General features: G+C 42.1%; 1 protein-coding gene across 1 annotated transcript in view; it reads right to left on the minus strand.

Annotated features, from left to right (window-relative positions):
* Positions 1-20,889, minus strand: part of HECW1 (HECT, C2 and WW domain containing E3 ubiquitin protein ligase 1) — a 246,062-nt gene that overhangs the window by 122,990 nt on the left and 102,183 nt on the right. Inside the window, exons 6-7 of the mRNA XM_075557535.1 lie at positions 6,188-6,330; positions 1,164-1,264 (exon numbers count right to left, since the gene is read on the minus strand). Coding sequence (XP_075413650.1) covers positions 1,164-1,264; positions 6,188-6,330 — 244 coding nt within the window. The remainder of the gene's footprint in view (positions 1-1,163; positions 1,265-6,187; positions 6,331-20,889) is intronic.

Here is a 20,889-nt window from a genome sequence, read left to right on the forward strand (position 1 = left end):
TCTCACATGCACTGGTGCAATTCACTCAAAAATGTCTCTCCCTGCCATCACTCAAATTGGACTCCTAAAACCCTTTAGAACAGGGTAGATTTGCCCCTTTGGGTTTCAGAGACTGTGACCCTTGACAGGAGCAGAGAGCCTCATCTTTTCCCTGGGGAACTACTGGTGGCTCCGGACTGCTGACCTTGTGTTATCAGCCCAAATTTAACAACTATGCCAACAGAGACCTAAAAGAAACAATAACAACAACAACAATCGTCCTGGGAACCATCTAGCCATCCTTATTGTTTCATTGCAGAGAGAGGGATTTTATTTTATTTGCAGAATGTAGGAAAAGGCTAAACTTGAAAGGAAACCCCATTTCTTACACTCCGAGTTGTATAATGAGCAAAGAAAAGTGCAGCTGGAGTTTACTGGATGGGTCGTGGCATACACCAGGCTCGGATTTCACTGTAGCTTCATTAACTCCAGCAGCAATTCATCAATATGGCCCCAGAGGACCTACCATTTTTCAGCATCATGTGCTATTTGTGTAGAGGTTGTGGAAGAGGAGCCAAAGTGGAATCTTGAGGTATCTCATCATTCTTAGTTAGAAATATATTTTGACGGATCATTACTTCACAATGGGTGATTGTGAAGTTGTCTGTCCAGTTTGTACTTTTTAATCCCTACCCCCCAACCTGGTATCGGAACAATCCCTTGCATAATTCGTTTTTCAGCAATATGATCTGCTTCATCATTTGGGTTAATCAATAGGAAGAGAGGTTTCTCACCCATTCATTCTGTCATGTCCTGATTAAATATATGCATGTAATGATTACATAGATGCTGAATACCTCCTATGGGCCAGGTCCTATGACGAGCAGAAGTCGAACAAGATACACTAGGTTGGGTTCCATAGCCACAGTGGCCTCATTGTCAATGCCCACCCTACCATCTAACCCTCTGCCTTCTGGTCATCAGAATGAAGGGGAGTCTCTCCATCAAGGGGACAGCAGTCTGGCTTCCAGAACAGAACACTGGCTTCTGGGCCTCAAATGGAGAAGATGGGGAACCACAAACCTAGGTTATTTCTGGAGAGAATCATGGTGATTATATTTCTGAGAGAGGAACCCTAGATGCCACTAGCATAGGACAAAACGTTAAGTGCATGCTGAAAATACCTGGGTGGATGGAGGAAGTGATCTCAAATCGGAATTGCAGCTGTCCACTCACATGGTCTGTTGGAAGCCTGCGCCCAAGTGTGTAGCTGACCACCCTATCCCTAGGAGGAAATAAATGCCATGAAAGATCTGGTCAATACATCTCCTGAAGACCAGACAGTACACTCTTTGCTAATGGGTGCTTCTTAGTGGGGGTGGAAGACAAGCCCAGGGAAGACAAGCTCACAGGTGGGGATAATCAGCTCAGGTACATGTGAGATCCTCCAAAGTTAAACACGGGATGCATATCTGCTGAGCAGCAAGGAAAACCTTCAAGGAAAACCTGATCGTATCTTCTAAAGCAGAGATCAGCAACCTACAGCCTGTGGACTAAATCTGGTTTAAGAGATTTATATTTTTAAATCCTCGAAAGAAGAACAAAAAAGCAAAAGAAGAGTAACATTTTGTGACATGTGAGAATTATAAGATATTAAAATTATAATGTCAATCTATCAAGTGTCATTGGAACACAGCCATGCCGACCAGTTTCTGTACTATCCGTGGCTGTTCTTATGGTCCAGTGGCAGAGGTGAGTAGTTGAGACAAGGGCCACATGGCTAGCAAAAGCCTGAGATATCTGCATCCTTATTTTAAAAGGTTGTTGACCTGAGTCCTAAAGCAAAACAAACAAACAAACAAACAAACAAACAAACAAAAACTTGCTAATTCCTTGAGGGCATTTATTTTCCAAATGGTCCCTAATCATAATAGACAGCATCAGCAATATGTGTTCGTTGTACAATGGCCAGGACAGGATGCCATCCTGGTTTCTGGAGAGACTGTGTAGTGCTACAGAGAGGAGAGAGCAAAGCATGCCTCCTGAGCTCGACCCACTGACCTGCTAACATTCGTTTACATCAATTCCAGGGTCAGAAACTCCACTCTGGGCTGTGGTAGCATTCCCTTTGCCCAATTAGGTCATAAAGGCAGTGCGATGTATGATGTTGCATTGTAGGGATTGTAAAAAGAGTCATAAAACAAAATGTGTATGAACTGTTGACTGGAAAACTGGTCTGCACTGTAAATTTTTAACCAATTTACAATAAAATGTTTAAAAATGTATATATTAAAAAGAAAGCCATCCAGGAAGAATCAACCAGAATCTTTGCTGCTACACCATGACTTCAGCAGAATAAATTGCCCCTACCTTGGCCTAAATAGAAGTAGAGACTGCCTTGGAATATTAAGGAATGAACAAATTCAGTGTACCCAGTAATAATAAGACATAATCCCCAAACCAGTTAGCATCCAGATGGTTCTGCATCTGGTACATTTATGCACTTGTGACATTCCAGTAAAAAGACAAATTGCGGGTTGGGAGTGTTTAAATCTGTCTCTCTAGAAAACACAGACATGATGCATAAAGCTCATGGGAAAGATAATGAAAATTTTACATCAAGTTTCTGAGGCTCCCTCACCTATATCCTCATAATATTCTGGATCAATTTTCATTGATAAGCCATCATTTAACGACTCAAAAGTCTATTAAATAGAGCATTATATCCAGCAAAATCAGAATGAAAGACAATGTATTGTTTGTGTAGAAAGAGCCGTATTATGATGTAGGTCTACTATTAAGAAAGGGAGTCTGAACCCATACCTAACTGAAACCAGAGGAGCCCAAAGACAACCCAATGCTGAGATCAAATTTAGATTTTTTAATGCTTTGCAAATGTTTTCCTAGTTTTTCTTAACTTTGCTACAGTTAGTAAAAGGACATAATTCATGGTCTCTGCCTTTAATTAGCTTATATCCAGCGAGGGAGATGTGTAGGATCACTAAATATTGGTTCAGGTCACTGGTGACATTTGCAACATGAAGTTGAAATGGTAGTGGGTAGCGGTCTTTAATAGTCAGGGTCATGGGCTATTATTAAAGAATGGGCTGTGATGAAAGAAATTGAGGGAACATTGGAAATTAGAATGCATGCTTGTCTACAAATGAAAGGAGAAATTATCTGAAGTCTGGAGGCAACCACCGTAACTGGACCAACACGTTTCCAAAGCAATGGATGTTGGGTGACTGGTTGATAGTGCTTTGCTTGGGTCACAGAGATGCTGCAGTGGGACAATGTTGGATGACTCAAAAAGCAAAGTAAGCACCAGCTTATTTGTGCTTCCTTCCTAATCCGTAGTGAACAATTTCACATGTTGCCACCGTACAATAAAATTCTGCTTCTAGGGTGGCTGGCATCTGTCTCTCTCCCAATCCAAGAGTAACTCCCTCTTCAAATGTACAGTCCCTGACTGGTGCTTCCTTACTCATCTGTCTGAATCCATCGTTTCATTGCATGCACTCATCTTCAAACATAGCTGTTGTTACCCGAGGAGATTCATATTCTACATAAGAATTTGATCCGATCAAAGATCACTTTAATAAAAATCATGAGTAGGCATGAATGTGCAAGATATAAAACACATAAACATATTATCATGTACAATTGACTTCTGTGAGCAACCTCAGAGCTGTCATGCCATGAGAATTCATGCTTTTGAATTTTCATATTATCTACTATGCTCTATAAATGCTAGTGTGATTTAAAACACTATCATACCTAGCATTTCATCTTGTTATGGAATATCACAAACGATTAAATTCTACATACAACACAAGCATATGAATGAAATAACATTCTTATAGAAAAGAAGCTTTAATTTCTACCTATCCTGAAAATACCACCTGAAAAGTTTCTTTCACTTATTTTAAAATAAATACTTGTGAACTGGATGAGGGTAAACAGAGCAGATGCTTACTTTTCTCTTTAACAATTCATATATATACATATATATAGTGTGTGCGGATCATCACTTATCCCGCTTCCTGCTTGTGTTTCCTGTTTTCTTTCTCCCTTCTTTGCTAGGCTCACGTTGCCCTGGAGTAGACGCACTCTTAAATGGTTGATTATTCACCATAGGGGTGAGTTCCGGTGCAGACCTGAAGGGTAAAGAGCCACAGTTCCAGGGGTCTCACCCGTCTCTAGCTGACAAGTAAGCCTGGCCTCTTTTAGGGTTTTGAGCGTTGTTCTGAATGTTTCTCTCTCTCTATCCTGACCAGTGTCATGTTATCCTTCTCAGAGAACGTGGTGGCAGTCTCTGGGCATCATCTAGTTCTCCTGGTCTCAGGGTGGTGGTGACTGATCTTTGTGTGGCTCCTTATTCCACTGGACTAATGATTTCCATGTCTCTTGATTTCCATCCCTCTGCTGTCCTGTGGATGGAGAAAGACCAGTGGCTGCACCTCAGAGAGTTGCTCATGAGCACTGAAGGTGCTAGTTGCTACACACCCAAGGAGGGCACAGAACCGTGTCATGCCAATAAATCGTGTTGTCTCCTGAGTCTCCGGTCCTGGTCCCCAGGCATTGCAACTTACTCCCTCCAGGAGTTTTGCTTCGTCTAATAGGTATTCATAATTTTGCCTCAATATGTTCCACCACATTGAAGGGTATATTGGTAGCAAAGAGAAGTACACATGTACAACTATCCTCTATCAAATATGTTTTCATAGGTATACCCCCATTTTCCTTCATATACCTGTCAGTTGCACATCCATCTAAGCATCTACGTGTAGGTCACTGCTGTTGCAGCATTCTGTATATATTTGGATTTTCCTCTATTGCTTGTAACTACTGAAAACTACCCAACAGCTTGCCCTGTGACCTCTTTTATCCACCTCCCTCCAGTACTTTGTCTTCTCCTTCACCCAAGTTAACACCACTCTACCATTTACCTTTATTTTATGCTCCCTCTCTTTTTTTCCTGTCCACGGTCAGAGAGGACTCATACAATATTTGTCCTTTAGTGATTGACTAATTTCACTCAACATGATATCCTGTAGGTTCAGTCATGTTCAGAGGTGCTTCATAGCTTCATCGTTATTCTTTAAGGTCATATAGTATGTTAGTGTTTGTATGCACCGTCTACTCATTCTACTTTCGTATGTTACTATTACTTTTGAATGTTACCACTCTAGCAGCTTTTGAGTTGTTTCCAATTTCTTGTTATGTCAGCAGGGCTGCGATTAGCATGGGAGTACATATATCTGTTTATGTTGTGCCTCTTACTTATTTGAGGTACACACCCAGCAAAGAATATAACTTGATTGTACGCAATGACTCCTACTTCCAGTTGTTTGAGGTAATGCCATATCACTTTTAAAAGTGGTTGCACATATTTATAAGCCTACCAGCACTTTATGAGAGCTCCGGTTTCTCTGCATCCTTTCCAGCCGTGGGTTGTCTGTTTTAAATTGGGGGCTGTCATCGTCAGTGCAAGGTGATATTTCAAAGTTGTTATGATTTGCATCCTTTAGGTAACTAATGATCATGAACATTTTTCTTTCACGTGTTTGTTAGCCATTTGGATGATAAGCATCTCTTTTTGTATCTTAGCTTTGTTTACTCTGATGTGTAAATACCAAAACACAACCGACAGTCATTTAGTTGACTATGACTCCCAGCTACCCAGTATAGGATTCCCAAATGGGTGCAGGCACCTTTAGCTCTCTCTCTCTCTCGAGGAGCAGCTGGTCATCTTGAACCACCAACCTTGCACGTAGCAGGGCAACATCTAACCCATCACATGACTAGGGCTCTGGAACCAAGTGATTTATAAACAACAGGAAAAGCAAGAGTGCTACGGCTCAAGCAATTAATTAAGACACGGAAAGGAGTCCGGAGATAAGTCCTTTCTCATCCGGTTGATTCTGATGCATACAAGTCCTAGTGGGCAGAGCAGAACCGCAGGACTTACAAAGCTATTGTCTTTCGTGGAAGCAGATGGCACCATCTTTCTCCCACAGACCTGCTGATGGACTCCAGCTGCCAGCTCTTCAAGAAGCAACCGAGTGCTGGACCAAGGCAGCGCTAGACCTCAGGGACATAACACGACACTATGCGCGTGTGAGTCTCTAGGAGACTCTACAGGCTTCCCTTGGGCCTGGCCTGCTAGCTGAATAGGAATGATGTGAGGTCTCCGTCAAGGATTTACCCTATGGCGTGTCTCTCCAGGAGTCTCTGAACTGGCATCGACAACTTTCCCAAAAAGCGCTTGATGATCGGGCGACTCTTGGCAAACTTGTCCTTCACCTCAATTTCCAGCACATCAGTGGGCAAGGACACAAAGCTGAATTGCTGCAGTTAGGAAAGGGGGAAAAAAAGAAAGAAAAAGACATCAATTAGACTGAGTTGTTTGAGAGGTTAAAAGTCTAGCGGCCTCCCAGTGCCTTTGCCTAGGATGATAACATTGGGAAATACCCCAGTTTAATGGATATCATGGTGTTAGAAATGATGTAGGTAAATAAAATGGCCAGCAACCGTGTGGTGCTTCCTTATACTTAGATATAGATCATTCCCTCAGACTCAAGCAAAAAAAGCCCCAAACAGTCAATATATCTGTCATGGATCAAAATGTGTCCGCCCCACCAGGTATGTCTATTTGGCTAGTCCATGATTCCTAGTATTTGTGTGATTATCCTACATTTTGTAATTTTTTATAACTCAAGCTCTGCCTGTACTTAACGAGACAGGATTAGGTTATATTAAAGAGAATTAGATCATTTTTTTGTGTTCATAGGGCAGAATTAGGGTGTGGCTTATCATCATTACTTACATTACCATTCATACAGCCCTGATCCCATATAATGGGTGTGGCCTATATCCCTTGTTATTTTACCTCCACAGAAGAGCCAGGAGTGGAGTTCTTCCTCTGCACACTGTGTCCTTATGCTGAGAACATCCTAGACCCAAGAAAAGATTGAAGGCAAGACACAATGGAGGTATCCACAGATGCCGAGGCCACAGATATTGAAGGGAGACAAAGCCCTTCTCCCAGAGATGACAGGGAGAGGCTCCCCCTAAAAAGGGAGCCCTAAGCCACTTGCAGCATTTCACTTCTAGAAAATGAAGACACGATCTGACGGAGAAAAGATGACACCCAGATCTTCAGCCATACTTGACCAATGGTGTTAATACATTTAAAGAAAAAAAAAGTGAAGAGAAATACATGTGGATTAAGCCTCTGGTGAATCCTCTCTGACCAAGGTCCAGGGACAGGAATAGTCTCCCTATCCTACAGAATACATTGGAAAGCGGATTTTTGCAGATTCAGTTAGGTTAAAATTTAACACCTTATCATTTGATCTCCCTTATGATCTATTTTAAATGTGTTCTGATTTTTAATATTTTCTGCTTTCTTTTTGATTGAGTTTTTGTTGTATTGGTTTTTAATGTTGTTCTTTATGAGAAATCTTGCTAGATAAATGGAGAGACCATAATTGGATTAATGGTACCTTGAGGGTATGTTAGAGAAGGCTGGGGAGAAATAGGGAGCCCATAACAGTGAGCACAAGAGCAAAGGAAATGCTCTGAAATGGATTGGGGTGATAACCACACAACTCTTCTTGATGAGACTCCACTATTTAATTGTGTTATCTGTGAAATATATGTCAATAAAGCTGTTAAAAATGAACCACAAACAGCAATAAATTAAAAAACGACACACACAAACTTACAGTTAAAGAAATTATTGTAAGTTGACAGCTCAATATCTTTTCCATGATTCAAATGGCAGAGACTTAAAACACGTTGGTAACTAACCCCCCGCCCCCAAGCCCATTGCATGGGGGGCCCTGTCAGATTACCCCCAAAGCTAAGGAAGCACACATTCACTTGTATTTACTTATTCATCTGGCGTGAACCATTTCTTCTCTTTTCCCCCACCACACCAAAAATTCAGCTTCTAGGTATGGTTGGCATCTGGCTCTCTCTGCATCCTGGAGGACCTTCCTACAAAATCAAAGTCTCTTTTCAAAATATAGTTCCTAACACGGATGGAGCATCCAGGAAGCAAGTTGGACACAGGCTTACGTGAGCTTCTCATATACCTTACTAGCCTGAACGCTTTCCCATGCCTTCCACCACATCGTTGAACCCACATGAAATTGTTTACTACCACAGATTAAGTAAATGGTTGAGTAATCTGCCCTGGTTGGCAGGAATGTAAATTGACAAGAGATTTGGTATTATTTATCTTCACTTAAACTGTACACACTCTTTGCTCCAGGACTCACCTTCTAGGATTTTTCTTTCCAAATTAACTTGCACAAGTACACAAAAGGTATATTTTTATGAGGATGTCCACTGAGGCAATGTTAACAATATCAAAAGGTTGGAAATGAACAAAATGGTCTACAAATAGAACACTGGTTAATGAAGTATGATAAACCGATGAGACGGAGAGCTCAGCAGTCATCAAAAGAAATGGGCATATTCATACGTCCTGACACAAAAAAAGAGATAAGGGAGAAACTAAATATAAAAGCAAGTCATAAAATAATTTGGGTAGTGAATTCCATTTGTTCTTTGAACTTCACAAAGACTGCCTACAGGGGCCTGCTTCAGTGACATCTAGGGAGTCGGCTTGAATGAAAGGGGAGAAAGCAGTTCGTATATATTTTATTTCATTCCAAACTGCAAATATGCAATAGAGCATACTAGATGACTTAAATAAAAATGCAAGCGCAATTAAAGGAAATCTGTGAGCATTGAAGGACAGCAGGATTACTGAGATAGTTCAAAGGCTTAATGTACTCAACTGTTAATGAAGGTTGGGTTTCTAGTCTACCCAGAGATAGCTTTGAAGAAAGGCTTGGTCCTTGTGGACAATGTTCCCAATTAGAGCAGCCAGTCCACAGAGAGGGCCACATGGCCGGCCCCACTATGAGATGTGATGTCCTTCACTGACCCATAGCCCTTTGGGGACAGCACTGGAGACACAGTGTGGGAGTTGCACCCGATCTGATCCAGCCAAGCAGAGGCAGAACACTGGGGGGTAGGCGTGGGAGGGGGTGGCAACAGAGTATCAAGGGAACGGAGCAGTGAGGTCTCCAGGGAGTGCCGAAGGTGGACTTTGGGGTCAGGGCTTGGTGCCCCAATGGACTGGACTAGTAAACACCCCTAAAGGCCAACAAATAGTCCTTGAACTAACTACGTGCTTTTTCTCTCATTGTGTTTTATTTTAATTTGCTTTGTCATTGGTTTGTTGTTGCTGTTTTGTTGTACATTGCTGCTTGGCTTTGTTCTGTCTTGTTTTTGTGCATGTTGTTGCCTTGGTGGGTCTGCCTAAATAAGATGGGCTAGACCGACGGTCTGGTGGGGAGAACGACTGGACTGGGTTCCGGGGGGACATGGGAGAGGGGGAGGTAGGGGAAAAGGTAGTGGTGTTGATAAGCCCAGGGACATGGGAACAACAGGTAATCCAGATTGGGGGTGAGGAGGGTGTAGGAGGCCTGGTAGGTCGTGATCAAGGGTAATGTGGCCAAGAGGAATTACTGAAACCCAAATGAAGACTGAGCATGATAGTGGGACAAGAGGAAAGTCAAAGGAAATAGAGGAAAGAGCTAGCTAGGAGACAGCAACTGGAAACACAGGGAATCCAGGACAGATGATCCCTTCAAGACCAGTGGTGAGAGTGATGATACTGGGAGGGTGGAGGTAGGGGTGTTAGAAAGTGGGAACGAATTACAAGGAGCTACATATAACCTCCTCCTTGGGACACGGACACCAAAAAAGAGGGTGAAAGGAGATGTCGGACAGGGCAAAATATGACAAAATAATAATTTATAAATTATCAGGGTTCATGAGGGAGGGGGGAGGAGGGAGGAAGGGGAAATGAGGAGCTGATGCCAGGGTCTTTGGTGGAGAGCAAATGTTTTGAGAATGATGAGGGCAATGAATGTACAAATGTGCTTTACACAATTGATGTATGTATGGATTGTGATAAGAGTTGTATGAGCTCCTAATAAAACAATATAAAAAAAAGAAAGAAAGGCTTGGTGATGCATTTCCAAAGATGAGTCATTGAAACCTTGTAGAGCACAATTCGACTCTAACACACAAAATTTGCCATGTGTTGGAGTTGACTTGATGGCCAATGGGTAACGAGCCTCAGATGCTAGCTCACTCAATGCTGAATGTGTAGGAAAAGAGGCACAGGGAGGCAAATAGTGAAGTGTTTGGCACAGACTGTGTGCGAGGCAGTTTTAATGAGCTGACGTGGAATAGAGACCCCTAGAGGTATGGTGGATTCTGAGTCGGGCTGCTAGCCGAAAGGTCAGCAGTTTGAAACCATCAGTTGCTCTGAGGGAGAAAGATGAGGCTCTCTATTCCTATAAAGTGTTAGAGTCTCAGAAATGCACAGAAGCAATTCTACCCTATTCTGAAGGAGTCACAATTGACTTGATGGCAGGGAATTTTGTTGGAGTGGAGCACGGGATGGTACAATGCCTCTAGGAAGTCTTCCCTGAGGGTGAAGGTGTCCACTTTGATAACAAGCTGTGGAAGAGTTGAAATATATCACTATTTTCTTTTATTCTGATGAATTCTTAACAGCAACCTTTTAATGTCACTGACTTCTATTTATGTTGTAGAGATAAAATATGTTTGGGACGCTGCTATTAGGGTCTCCTTTGTACTAAGAAGCATGGGTGACAGCATGCTAGAACGACAACCAAGTCTCAGTGACATAATCAGATATGATTTATTTCTTGTTCGCCTTCCACTGCAGGCTGGCAGAGAACTCTGACCATCGTTCCTCCGGGAGCCAGGCTAAGAGAGCAGCTACCAGAGTGACAGAGGTGGAGAGCTCTGGGGTTTCCGTAAAGAAACCCTCTGTGCCAAGTAGAACTCCTCAGTCAGAACCAGACCTCAGTGCTGCTTAACCACAGCAAGTGTGAACCCCCAGTGTGTCTGAGAGGTGGAGAGCAGAAACATTTGCAAACAGCATGAGTGACCTTCATGGCCTCCATGTGCTGGTTCCAATTTTCATGATAAATTCATTTAACTCGTATGCAATTTCTAGGAAATGCCTGAACAGTGAAAGTGGTTAATGCACTCACCTGCTAACTGAAATGTTGGAAGTTTAAGTTCACCCAGAAGAGCCTCAGAATGGAAAGACCTGCAGATTGACTTTGAAAAACCATCCGCTGGAAACCTTATGTGGTTTTGCTTTATTTTGTCCCACATGGAGTCACCATGCGTCAGGATCAACTTGACCATAACTGGTGGCGGTTATTCAATTTCTAAGAACCATCAGTTCTGGATAAACCGAATTTAAGGACATGGCATGTTTGAGGATCAAATCTAGGAAGAGGTTATAAGAAGGTCTATTGAGTGAGAATCCAGCCCTCTAATTGTCTCAGCTCCTCAAAGCGTCTGACGTTGGTCCAGTAATTCCATTCTTACTTACTCATTCACTGCCATCAAGTCAATTCTGATTGAGAGAGAGGACAGGGAGGAACTGCCCCTGGGGGTTTCTGAGATTATAGTTCTTCTTGGGTGTAGAAATCCTCATCTTTGTCTCCTGGAGTGGCTAGTGGTTCTGAAGCTGACCTTTTGGTTAGCGGACGAACTCATACCCCATGATGCCTCAAGGGATCCTCTAATTCCATTTTAGACGGCGTTTTTATAGATCCCCTAACCTAACCGTCCAACAGTGAGTTAGGCACAATATATATGTGTAAGATGGGAGGTCAAAACTGTGCCTGAAAAATCAGAAAGCTTTCTTAAAGACAGTGATCAACATGCAAAGCATTGTTTCTTGACCTCTAGGTCTCTATACTTCTGAAGCAGTAGTTGTGTCTCTATGATCCATCCCGGAAGATTTCTGTGCTCTTTGGTTTATACCATGTCAAGATGGTAGTCTGGGCATCTCCAAGGGACTCAAATTGTATCCCTTTTCAATGTCCACTAGGCTTGGGGGAAATCAAAGGAAGTCTGGAGGGGCAAGATCAGGGATGAAGGGTGGACGGGGGAGGGTTCCTCAGTGACATCCGCATACAACAGACTTTGCTACCTTCCAAGCTTAGACGCATTCTTGCCATGGGGGGGGGGGTGTCCTCAAAAAACAATCGCTCTGCAAGTCCAGCTCTTCAGTCAGAAACAGATACGGGCTCCCGATTAGCCACAGGGAGTACGGCCCCACAGTGTGTCTGGGAGTGGAGAGTGGAAACGTTTACAAACAGCATTAATGACCTTTATAACCTCCCTGTGCTGGTTCCAAAAACACGGCTCTTTTGGCCTTTTCTCACCAGTACAGTTTTCAGCTTTAAAAGAAATCTTTATAAATAAGCGCCTGTGGTCATCTTGCTTCCGTTGAGAAAATCCATTAAGATTACCCCTTGGGAAGGTAAAAATTGGAGCTGATACCAAGGGCTGAAAAAGAAAGTAAATGTTTAGAAAATGATGATGGCAACATATGTACAAATATGCTTGATACAAATGACGTATGGATTGGTACAAGAGCTTTAAGAGCCTGGAATAAAATGATCTTAAAAAATTAAATTAAAATAATTATTACCCCTTGGGAATCCCCCCAAAAACAGTCTCCATAGCCTCTGAAGCCACAGTTTTGAGTGTTTCTAACCAGCCCCCCACCCTTTTCAAGGCATATTAAGGACAAGTGTATTATTTAGACAATTTGTCTGCAGGCATCCACTGATTACAGGGACACTTTAAACAGTTTTAAACAATTTAAACATGTTTGGTTTGGAATAAACCGGTGCAGGTGTGAATTGGAACCCTAACAGGAATAATTTTTTGACTTACACTTGTGTGATAGGATTGTTTATACTTTCTGAATTGGATTGTTTATACTTTCTAAATTGTACTAAGTTACAATACATGTATATAATAAATGTATTCATCATGCATTTAAGTTCACTAGCATAGAAAATCCTGCCTTTACAATGCTATATCGACAATCACAATAATAGGAATCATATGCATAGGAAAAAATGGAAATGTCAGAAAGAATTACAGCATATTTTAATAGTTGTTTTAACAAGTGAGATCATCTCTTCATTTTCCTTCTATTTGTTTTCCAATTATTATAAAGAGCATATATTATCTTTGCAATGGAAAAGTTAATAATTTTTTAATGAGAATATAGTTAAAAAAGCCTACATGGGACACTGCAGTTCCTCAAAATGTGCTCTGAATTCAGTAGCAATTCCTGAGTTCAATAGCAACTCCTGTGCTCTGAAATTCAGTAACAACTCTCATTGTTCCATAAGAACTGCCTTCGGGATCCCTCTTCATATATCTGCCCCTTAATCACAGGCTTCGACCTCTCCCTCCCAATTACTGGAGTCCACGAAATACTCAGTTAGGCCAAGTTATTCCTGAATCTAGGCATAAGGCAGTAGACTTTGCGGTGAAGCCTCTGCTGACCTGGCTTTTCTTTGAAGCCTCTGGAGAACATTTGGGGTGAGGGAGATTTTATGAAGCAGTAGTGACTCAGTAGTAAAGTTCTTGCCTTCCATGATGGAGTCTGGGGCTTAATTCCCTACCATTGTGTCTCATACACAATCTCCACCTCTCTGTTCGTGGACGCTAGCATGCCGAAGGGATGTGCAACAGGTTTCCACAAAGCTTCCAGGCTAAGGCAGGTTAGGAAAAGTGGTGTGGTAAACTGCTTCCCAAATGAGCCAATGAAGACCCTCTGGATCATAATGGACCAGTTGTCACCTGGTCATGGGATTGGCACAGGGCTGTACAGCGTTTGGTTCTGTTTTGCATGGGTTCACCACGAGTTGGTAGCTAGCGATAGTAACACCGCTTTGCTTTCTCCCATCCTCAGTTATTAACAGACTCTTCTGACCCCAGTACCTTCGATGGCAGAAAGAGGGGACCCTGCCATAGCAGAGTAAAGTGCACACCCCACTTCGACTCTTATTGTGCCCAGACCTTGCCTGCCCCATTCTTTGCTATCTCCATCTTTCTCCTTTGGAGTCTCTAACTATTCCCTCAAACGCTGCCTTCTTCAAATTCATTCCACCAATGTCAGCAAGTCATTAATGACCAAAAGGAATTCTGATGGCATAATTGTGTGAGCATTTAACTGTTAACCCACAAAGTTGGTGGTTCATACCCACCAGTTGCTTCTTGGGGGAAGATGAAGCTATTTGCTCCCATAGAGATTTTCAGCCTTAAAACCCTTATGGAGCTAGGGGTGCTATGAGTCAGAATGAACCTAATGGCCATGGGTTTGGTTCAAGGGTGGTTAATAATAGAAAATTCTCTGCAGCTGTTTATAGTCAACCATAAGACCTGTTTCAAATATTTAATTACAGCTCATAAAACAAACAAAAAACCCAAACTTACTGCCATCGAGTCGATGCCAATGCAGAGTACAGAGTGGAATTTCCCTGTGGGTTTCTGAGCATGAATCTTTACAGGAGTAGAAAGTCTCCTCTTGCTCCCTCAGAGCATCTGGATGGTTTTGAACTGCGGACTTTGTGTTCAATACTTCACCCACTACTTTATCGGGAGTCCATCCATTGATCACAGACAGAAAACATAATTTTCCTATCACTAATGTCCACCCTGTCTTTGTGCCCAGGGAAATGGTCTGGCTAGAATCAAAAGGGAAACCAGAGAATCATACCTGTAGAAGATTTTTAAAAAGAGATCCCTCTGGATGTGTTGTTTCCCTAAGCTGCTTAGGAATTGTATTGACTTGTGTCCTTGTACACTGCTGAAAGGAATGGCTTGTTGCAAATAGAAGCATCAAATGTGAACATTCTTTGAGGTCTGAAGTCTGAATATTTTCCATCCGCATTATAGTCTTTTAACTCAGAGTATCTCAGAGTAATCACAACACAGGCTTAAACCGACCAAAAAATAAGTATATCATGACACAAAACTAAGTATATCACAGCACAAAACAGGAAACACTCTTAGACAAAGGAGTTGTTGCTGTCTCAGGAATCAGAAAATAAAGTTCCACAGATCAAGCCCCTCCCCCCCAACAGTTCATTGAATTCTCAACCCCCCACCTCTCCCAACAGTTCATTGAATTCTCAGTTCCCTTTCTTGGCTGCACATGAGGAACTACCATATATACTCTTGTATAATCCAAGTTTTTCAGTAAAACTGGGGTTTGGCTTATACACGGGTCAGTGGTACCCCAGCAAGGTGTAACATCTCCCTGCCCCCCCCCATTCCCCTAGGTAATGGGACTATCTCACAGCTGATTGCAGTTTCTCCGCTATTCATTGACAGACCTGCTGACATGCAGGGCTTTGAATGTTTGTTTACTCACATCTAACCAATCAGAGCCGTACTATGACATTGAAGGCTCCAATTCACAGAAGTACCCGTACTGGTACTGATTCACTTACACTGGCAGCTGAACTAGTAAGGATGTGTCTGTGGCTGTGCTCCGTTTCTCCCCTCTGGTCTCTGTGTTAATTCACATCCTGCATTCCCCGGCCCCCCTCTCCCCCACCCCAATGGCACGGACTCCCCACCTCCTCCCAGCTAACACATCACTGGCAGGGGGGGACGGCATTACCATGAAAGTTCTTTTTCAAAGTCTTGTTTCTTTTATCCTATTAGAAATGGATACTCTTGAACCAAAACAAAAACACCGGTCATATGAGGCTGGTTTCAAAATGAAGGTTGTGTCAAGAGCAGAAAAGAGCAATAACAGTATTGCAAGTAGGGGATTCTGTGTTGATGAAATGCAAGTGAGGGAGTGGCAGAAAATGAAGGCTAACTTGGAACAGATTCCAAAAGCTAAAAAAGCTTGTTGTGGTTTAACGTCTTTTTATGGGGCTCTAGAGAGTGAACTGCAAAAATGGGTTATGGAGTGTTGTCAAAATGGTTACTGCCTAATACGCATGGGAATCTGCATACTTGCTTTACAACTGGCTAAGGATGACAAATATAAAGCACCAGACATCGAAAAATTTGCTGCATCATTAGCATGATGTACCTGCTTCATGAATAGGTTTGGCTTACTATGTTTGAGACAAAGAACAAAGATTTCCCAGAAAATGCCACAAGACCTTGAAGAAAAAATTATGTCATTCCAGTAATTTATTATAAAACAAAGAAGGATCTATAATTATGACCTGGCAGATATTGGGAATATGGATGAAACTGCCATGACTTTTGATCTTCCAAGCGACAGAACTGTGGCAAATTTAGGAGAAAAAAATATTTTTCTCAAAACCACAGGAAATGTAAAAAAACCCACTTTACAGTTGTTCTATCATGTTTGGCTAATGGAACTAAGCTGCGTGCTGTCATTATTTTTAGAAGAAATACCTTGCCTAAAAAAATCAATTTCCCACCAAGAATTACTGTGCATGCACATGTTAAAGGCTGGATGGATGAAGACGGAACGAAAGAATGGCTGGAAGAAATTTGGAACCGATGACCAGGAGCAGCCTTAAAGAAAAAGCCATCATTACTTGTTTGGGATATGTTCAGAGCCCACCTATCGGATGACATAAAAAAATTGGCAAAATCTAGTAAAGTTACTTTAGCCGTTATCCCAGGTGGGCTTACATCTGTACTGCAGCCTCTGGATGTATCTTTGAATAAGCCTTTTAAAGACTGTGTGCAAAGGATGTGGCACGAATGGATGTCATCTGGTCATGTCTGACTAACAAAAGGAGGAAATCTCATGAAGCCTGACATAGAGTTAATAATAGCAAAGTGGGTTTGAGATGCATGGGAAGACATTCAAGAAGAACTGGTGTGACATACCTTCCAGAAATGTAGTATTAGTAATGCTATGGGTGGCAGTGAAGACTGTGCTTTGTATGAAAATGACAGCAGTGATGGTGATGACGGTGATCTCAGTGAGGACAGTGTCTATGATGACCTCACACCAGCTGAAGCTCTGCATTGGGATACAGATGATGATGAGGAATCCAGTTTTGAAGGATTGTAACTCTACATTTTAGCTTGGTTGCTGATTGAGCTCAGGGAATAGTACTCTTAAGGTATCATTGTTGAACCTATTTTCCACTTACTGTGCTGGTTTACTAATGTTAAATGACTTGTCCTTTTATTTATGTTTTTTATTTAAAATACATATTTAAATAAATTACCCTACTGTTGCCTCTATTTTTAGTAATTTTATTTTCATTTCTTTTGATTATTGAAACTCACCAATAGCTTCTGCATTTTCCACCATAGGCTTAAACTCCAGTCAATCAGTTTTTCTGGTTTCCCAGGTAATAGTTAGGTGCCTCGGCTTTTACTTGAGTCAGCTTATATTCGAGTATATATGGTAAGTGTCAGCTACCTTACAAGTGGGCAGCAGTAACAACAGGAAGCTGTCTGTACAAGGGTGATGCTGAGGCCACAACATGCAGTGACTCGCACTGTGTCAAGCATCCTTTTGGTTAAAAATAATCTTGCTTTTATTTAAGCACAGGTTGTTAGGATTCTGGCTCTAGTCCAGTATTTCTTAGCTGAAGTTTTCATTAGAATAATCTGGGGGCTTTAACAAAAATACCCTGGTCTAAATTCCATCCTTGATTAATTAAATTAGAATCCCTGACTCTGATTGTGTATAAAGCTTTCTGGGTGATTTCAATGGGCCAGGAGCATGCAGAGCTTTGGTGTTGCATGAATTTGTCAAGTGCACAGCGTGAAGAGGTCAAGTGCTGAGAATGATGTCTAACGAGGGAGGAGAATCTCGCCAGGAACCCAGGATGAATCCAGGTTTGGTGCTGAAACATCTCCAATGCCCTCCTGGGTTTAGCTGAACCAGGTCCCCCACTGAGCTGTCTGTCTTGCTTGCAACTTTTTTATGCCTAGGCAACTGTATCCTTTCAAACAGCACCCCAGATCACTGAACACCTTGACAGAGCAGCTCCACTTCATTGGTTCTGGTCTCAAGCTCAGGCCTGCTGCTTTCTAGCTTGGCTGTATTTCTGAAAGGTATGTTTGTTTTCATTGTCAGAGAAAATCACTCAGTCGTCCATTTTAACACCAAAACTTCCCATTGTTAGGAAAATCTTTCTCTGAAAAAATCTGAATCTTCCATAGTGACCTAAATAGTCAAAATATCTATAATATATTCCTTACATAGACTCCAGTGTAATAGTTATTTTTCTTCCGTATTCTTTGTCTTGGCATTTTAAGATAATGACAGTGTATAGCATTTTCCTTCTACCCATTCACTACCCATAATATCTGCCCCCAATTATGACAACCAAAAATGTTTCTAGAGATTGCCAAACATCCCTGGAAGGCAAAATTGCTCTCTATTGAGAATAGCTCTACTCTCTTCATCTTTCCAGAGAGAGGCTGGGGTTGGTGGTAGAGTGTGCGGGGATGTTTTCTGTTTTGACTTGCATTGTTATTCAATAGGCCATGTCGAGAAATAGGAAGGCCTATTTCTGGAGCTTAAGTGGAGTTTCCGGACTAAGAAAGACTCCTAGCAAAGACACGGTGATCTGTTTCCAAAAATTAGCCAATGAAACACACTTGGATTTCAGAATGTTATTTGAGCCTTTGATTCATTTACTTTGGAAACATCATCAGAAAAGACTTCTTGCTGGGGAAAAAAAAGACACTGTGTTTGGTGAAGCAGAGGTGAGGGATCCTTCGAGGAGAACGATTGCCATAACCCCCGGAAAAATGGGCTCAACAAACTGAGGATTGGGAAGGTGGTTCAGGCCCAGACAACATTTCATTTTGCTATAACACGAGCCACCATACATTGGAGGCAACTTGATAGCAACTCACAACGAAAGAACAAAGTTGTTTTATTTAAAATATGGAATTTTGTTTTTAAAAAGACCCAAGAACTTCCATACATTGGACAGGACCTCGATAAACTGAACTTGCCAAAATAAAAACAAGATGGCTAACTCCAGGGAATGTTGAATTGGGAATTCTGTAAGCTGGCAGCCTTAAAGAATGGGCAGTGTTGGTAGAGACTAGGAACACGAAGGTCAATTAAGTGGCACAGGATGCGGAAGAAAGGGTAAGGCATTTACACCTGGTGAACGCTGACTGGCAGTTGTATGCTCGTGACCCAGGCACTGTCTTTACGTGCTGGACAGCTGAGGCTCAGATTCCCTTCTTTAAGAGCTCCCGGTGAGGTAGACAATGACAACTTGGTGAGTTCTAAAATACAGGGCACCACAGGCTCTTCCTGATGGACAATGAGAACGAGGAGGGGTGAGTGGGAGAGGGAGAGAGAAGGAGTGTTCCCAGTAGCAGAGAACACACTGTGTGCAAGGACCTACACTTCATAGGAGAGATGATTTCCTTTGGAATTTGTAGATGGTACGTGTGTAGCAGAGTGTAGGCCAAGGTATGGAATGAAGCCTAATAAATGAATAGGGTCCATATTATGAACAGTCTCCTGGCCAGAATTCAGGAAGACAGGTGAGAGAAATGTAGAGGGCAGGCATGCAGTGAGGAAAGTGTAGCAGATTTTAGAGGTATTAAGGAGGTAGAACCTGAGGATTGGTGGGCTTATTAGATGTCAGTGAGAGTCATGGAGTGTTCCAGATGAGGTCACCAATCCAGATGTAAGATGAGGGGGTCATTTTATGCAATTCATTTTCTTGAGGGCCTTCCTTTTTTTTTGCTGCCCCCTTACTTTACCAAGCATGATGGTCTTCTCCAGGGGCTGGTCTCTCTGGATAGGATGTGCACAGCAGGTGAGACAAAGTCTTAACACCTCTTATTCTAGGGATGCATGCTTCTAGGGAGCATTCTGCCTATCCTTCTTCCAAGACACATCAGTTTGTTCTTTTGGCAACCCGTGGTACTTTCAATATTCTATACCGCACAATAATTGAACAAGTGCACCTTTGTCCTCAAAGTAGCATCCTTGCCTTTCAACACTCTAAGGAGGTTTTATCAGCAAATTTACCCATTGAAATATGTCATTTGAGCTCTGAATTGCTGTTCACATGAGAATTTATGGTAGATCCAAAGAAGCAAAAATTCTTGACAACCCCTCCCCCCATTTATCATGATGTAACATATTAGTGCAGTCTGAGAACTTATTTTTTATTGCATTAAGTTGTAATCCACATTGAAGGCAGCAATCCTTGACCTTCATCAGCAACCATTGCTTCAAGTACTCACTTGTAGAAAGTCAGGCAGTGTGATCTGCATAGCTCCTTGCTCCAATCCAGAGGTTGCTTTCTTCATAGAGTTCAGCCTCTCTGATTGTTTGCTCAGCATAGAGGTTGAATAAGTATGTTGAGAGGATAAATCCTGATGCACAGCTTCCCTGGTTTTAAACTCTGCAGTAATCCCTTGTTGTCACACAGCTGCCTTTTGATCCATGTACAGGTTCCATGAGGGCAATGCAGTGTTCTAGAATCCCCCTTCTCTAGGCTATCCACAGTTGGTTTTTTTCTTTTCTTTTTTATGGTGCACACAGTTCAATGCTTTTGCATAGTCAATAGAACATGAGTAAACATATTTCTGGCATTTTCTGCTTTGAGCTAAGATCTCTCCTCCCACCAACATGTTCACTGTGAAATGTCAATAGTTAACTCAAAGAGGGAGATACTGAGAAAGCTGCTAAGAATCTGGGATGGGCTTAGAACAGAGATGTCAAAGGCAGGCAGCATATGGATGTGTGGGTGGGGGCTCCTTTCGAGAAGATAAATTCACCCAGCACAACAAGGAACCGAGTGAGGAGAGAGGGTAGTCAACGAAAGAACTTTGGGTTTAGATAGCTTTTCAGGACAGCTGGATAAGATGGACCTCTTGGAGATGATTGACGCTATAGGATATCCAAGACAGAGCGATTCCAAGCTAAATAAGAAGGCAAAGCACCATTTCAATAAGGAACTAAAGTGTTTCAGAGTGTCAGAACCAACCAAATCTGAAAGCTTGCGGGCCTGATTTAGCCACAAA

This window comes from Tenrec ecaudatus, chromosome 9 (assembly GCF_050624435.1).
Source record: "Tenrec ecaudatus isolate mTenEca1 chromosome 9, mTenEca1.hap1, whole genome shotgun sequence".
NCBI classification, from domain to species: Eukaryota; Metazoa; Chordata; class Mammalia; order Afrosoricida; family Tenrecidae; genus Tenrec; species Tenrec ecaudatus.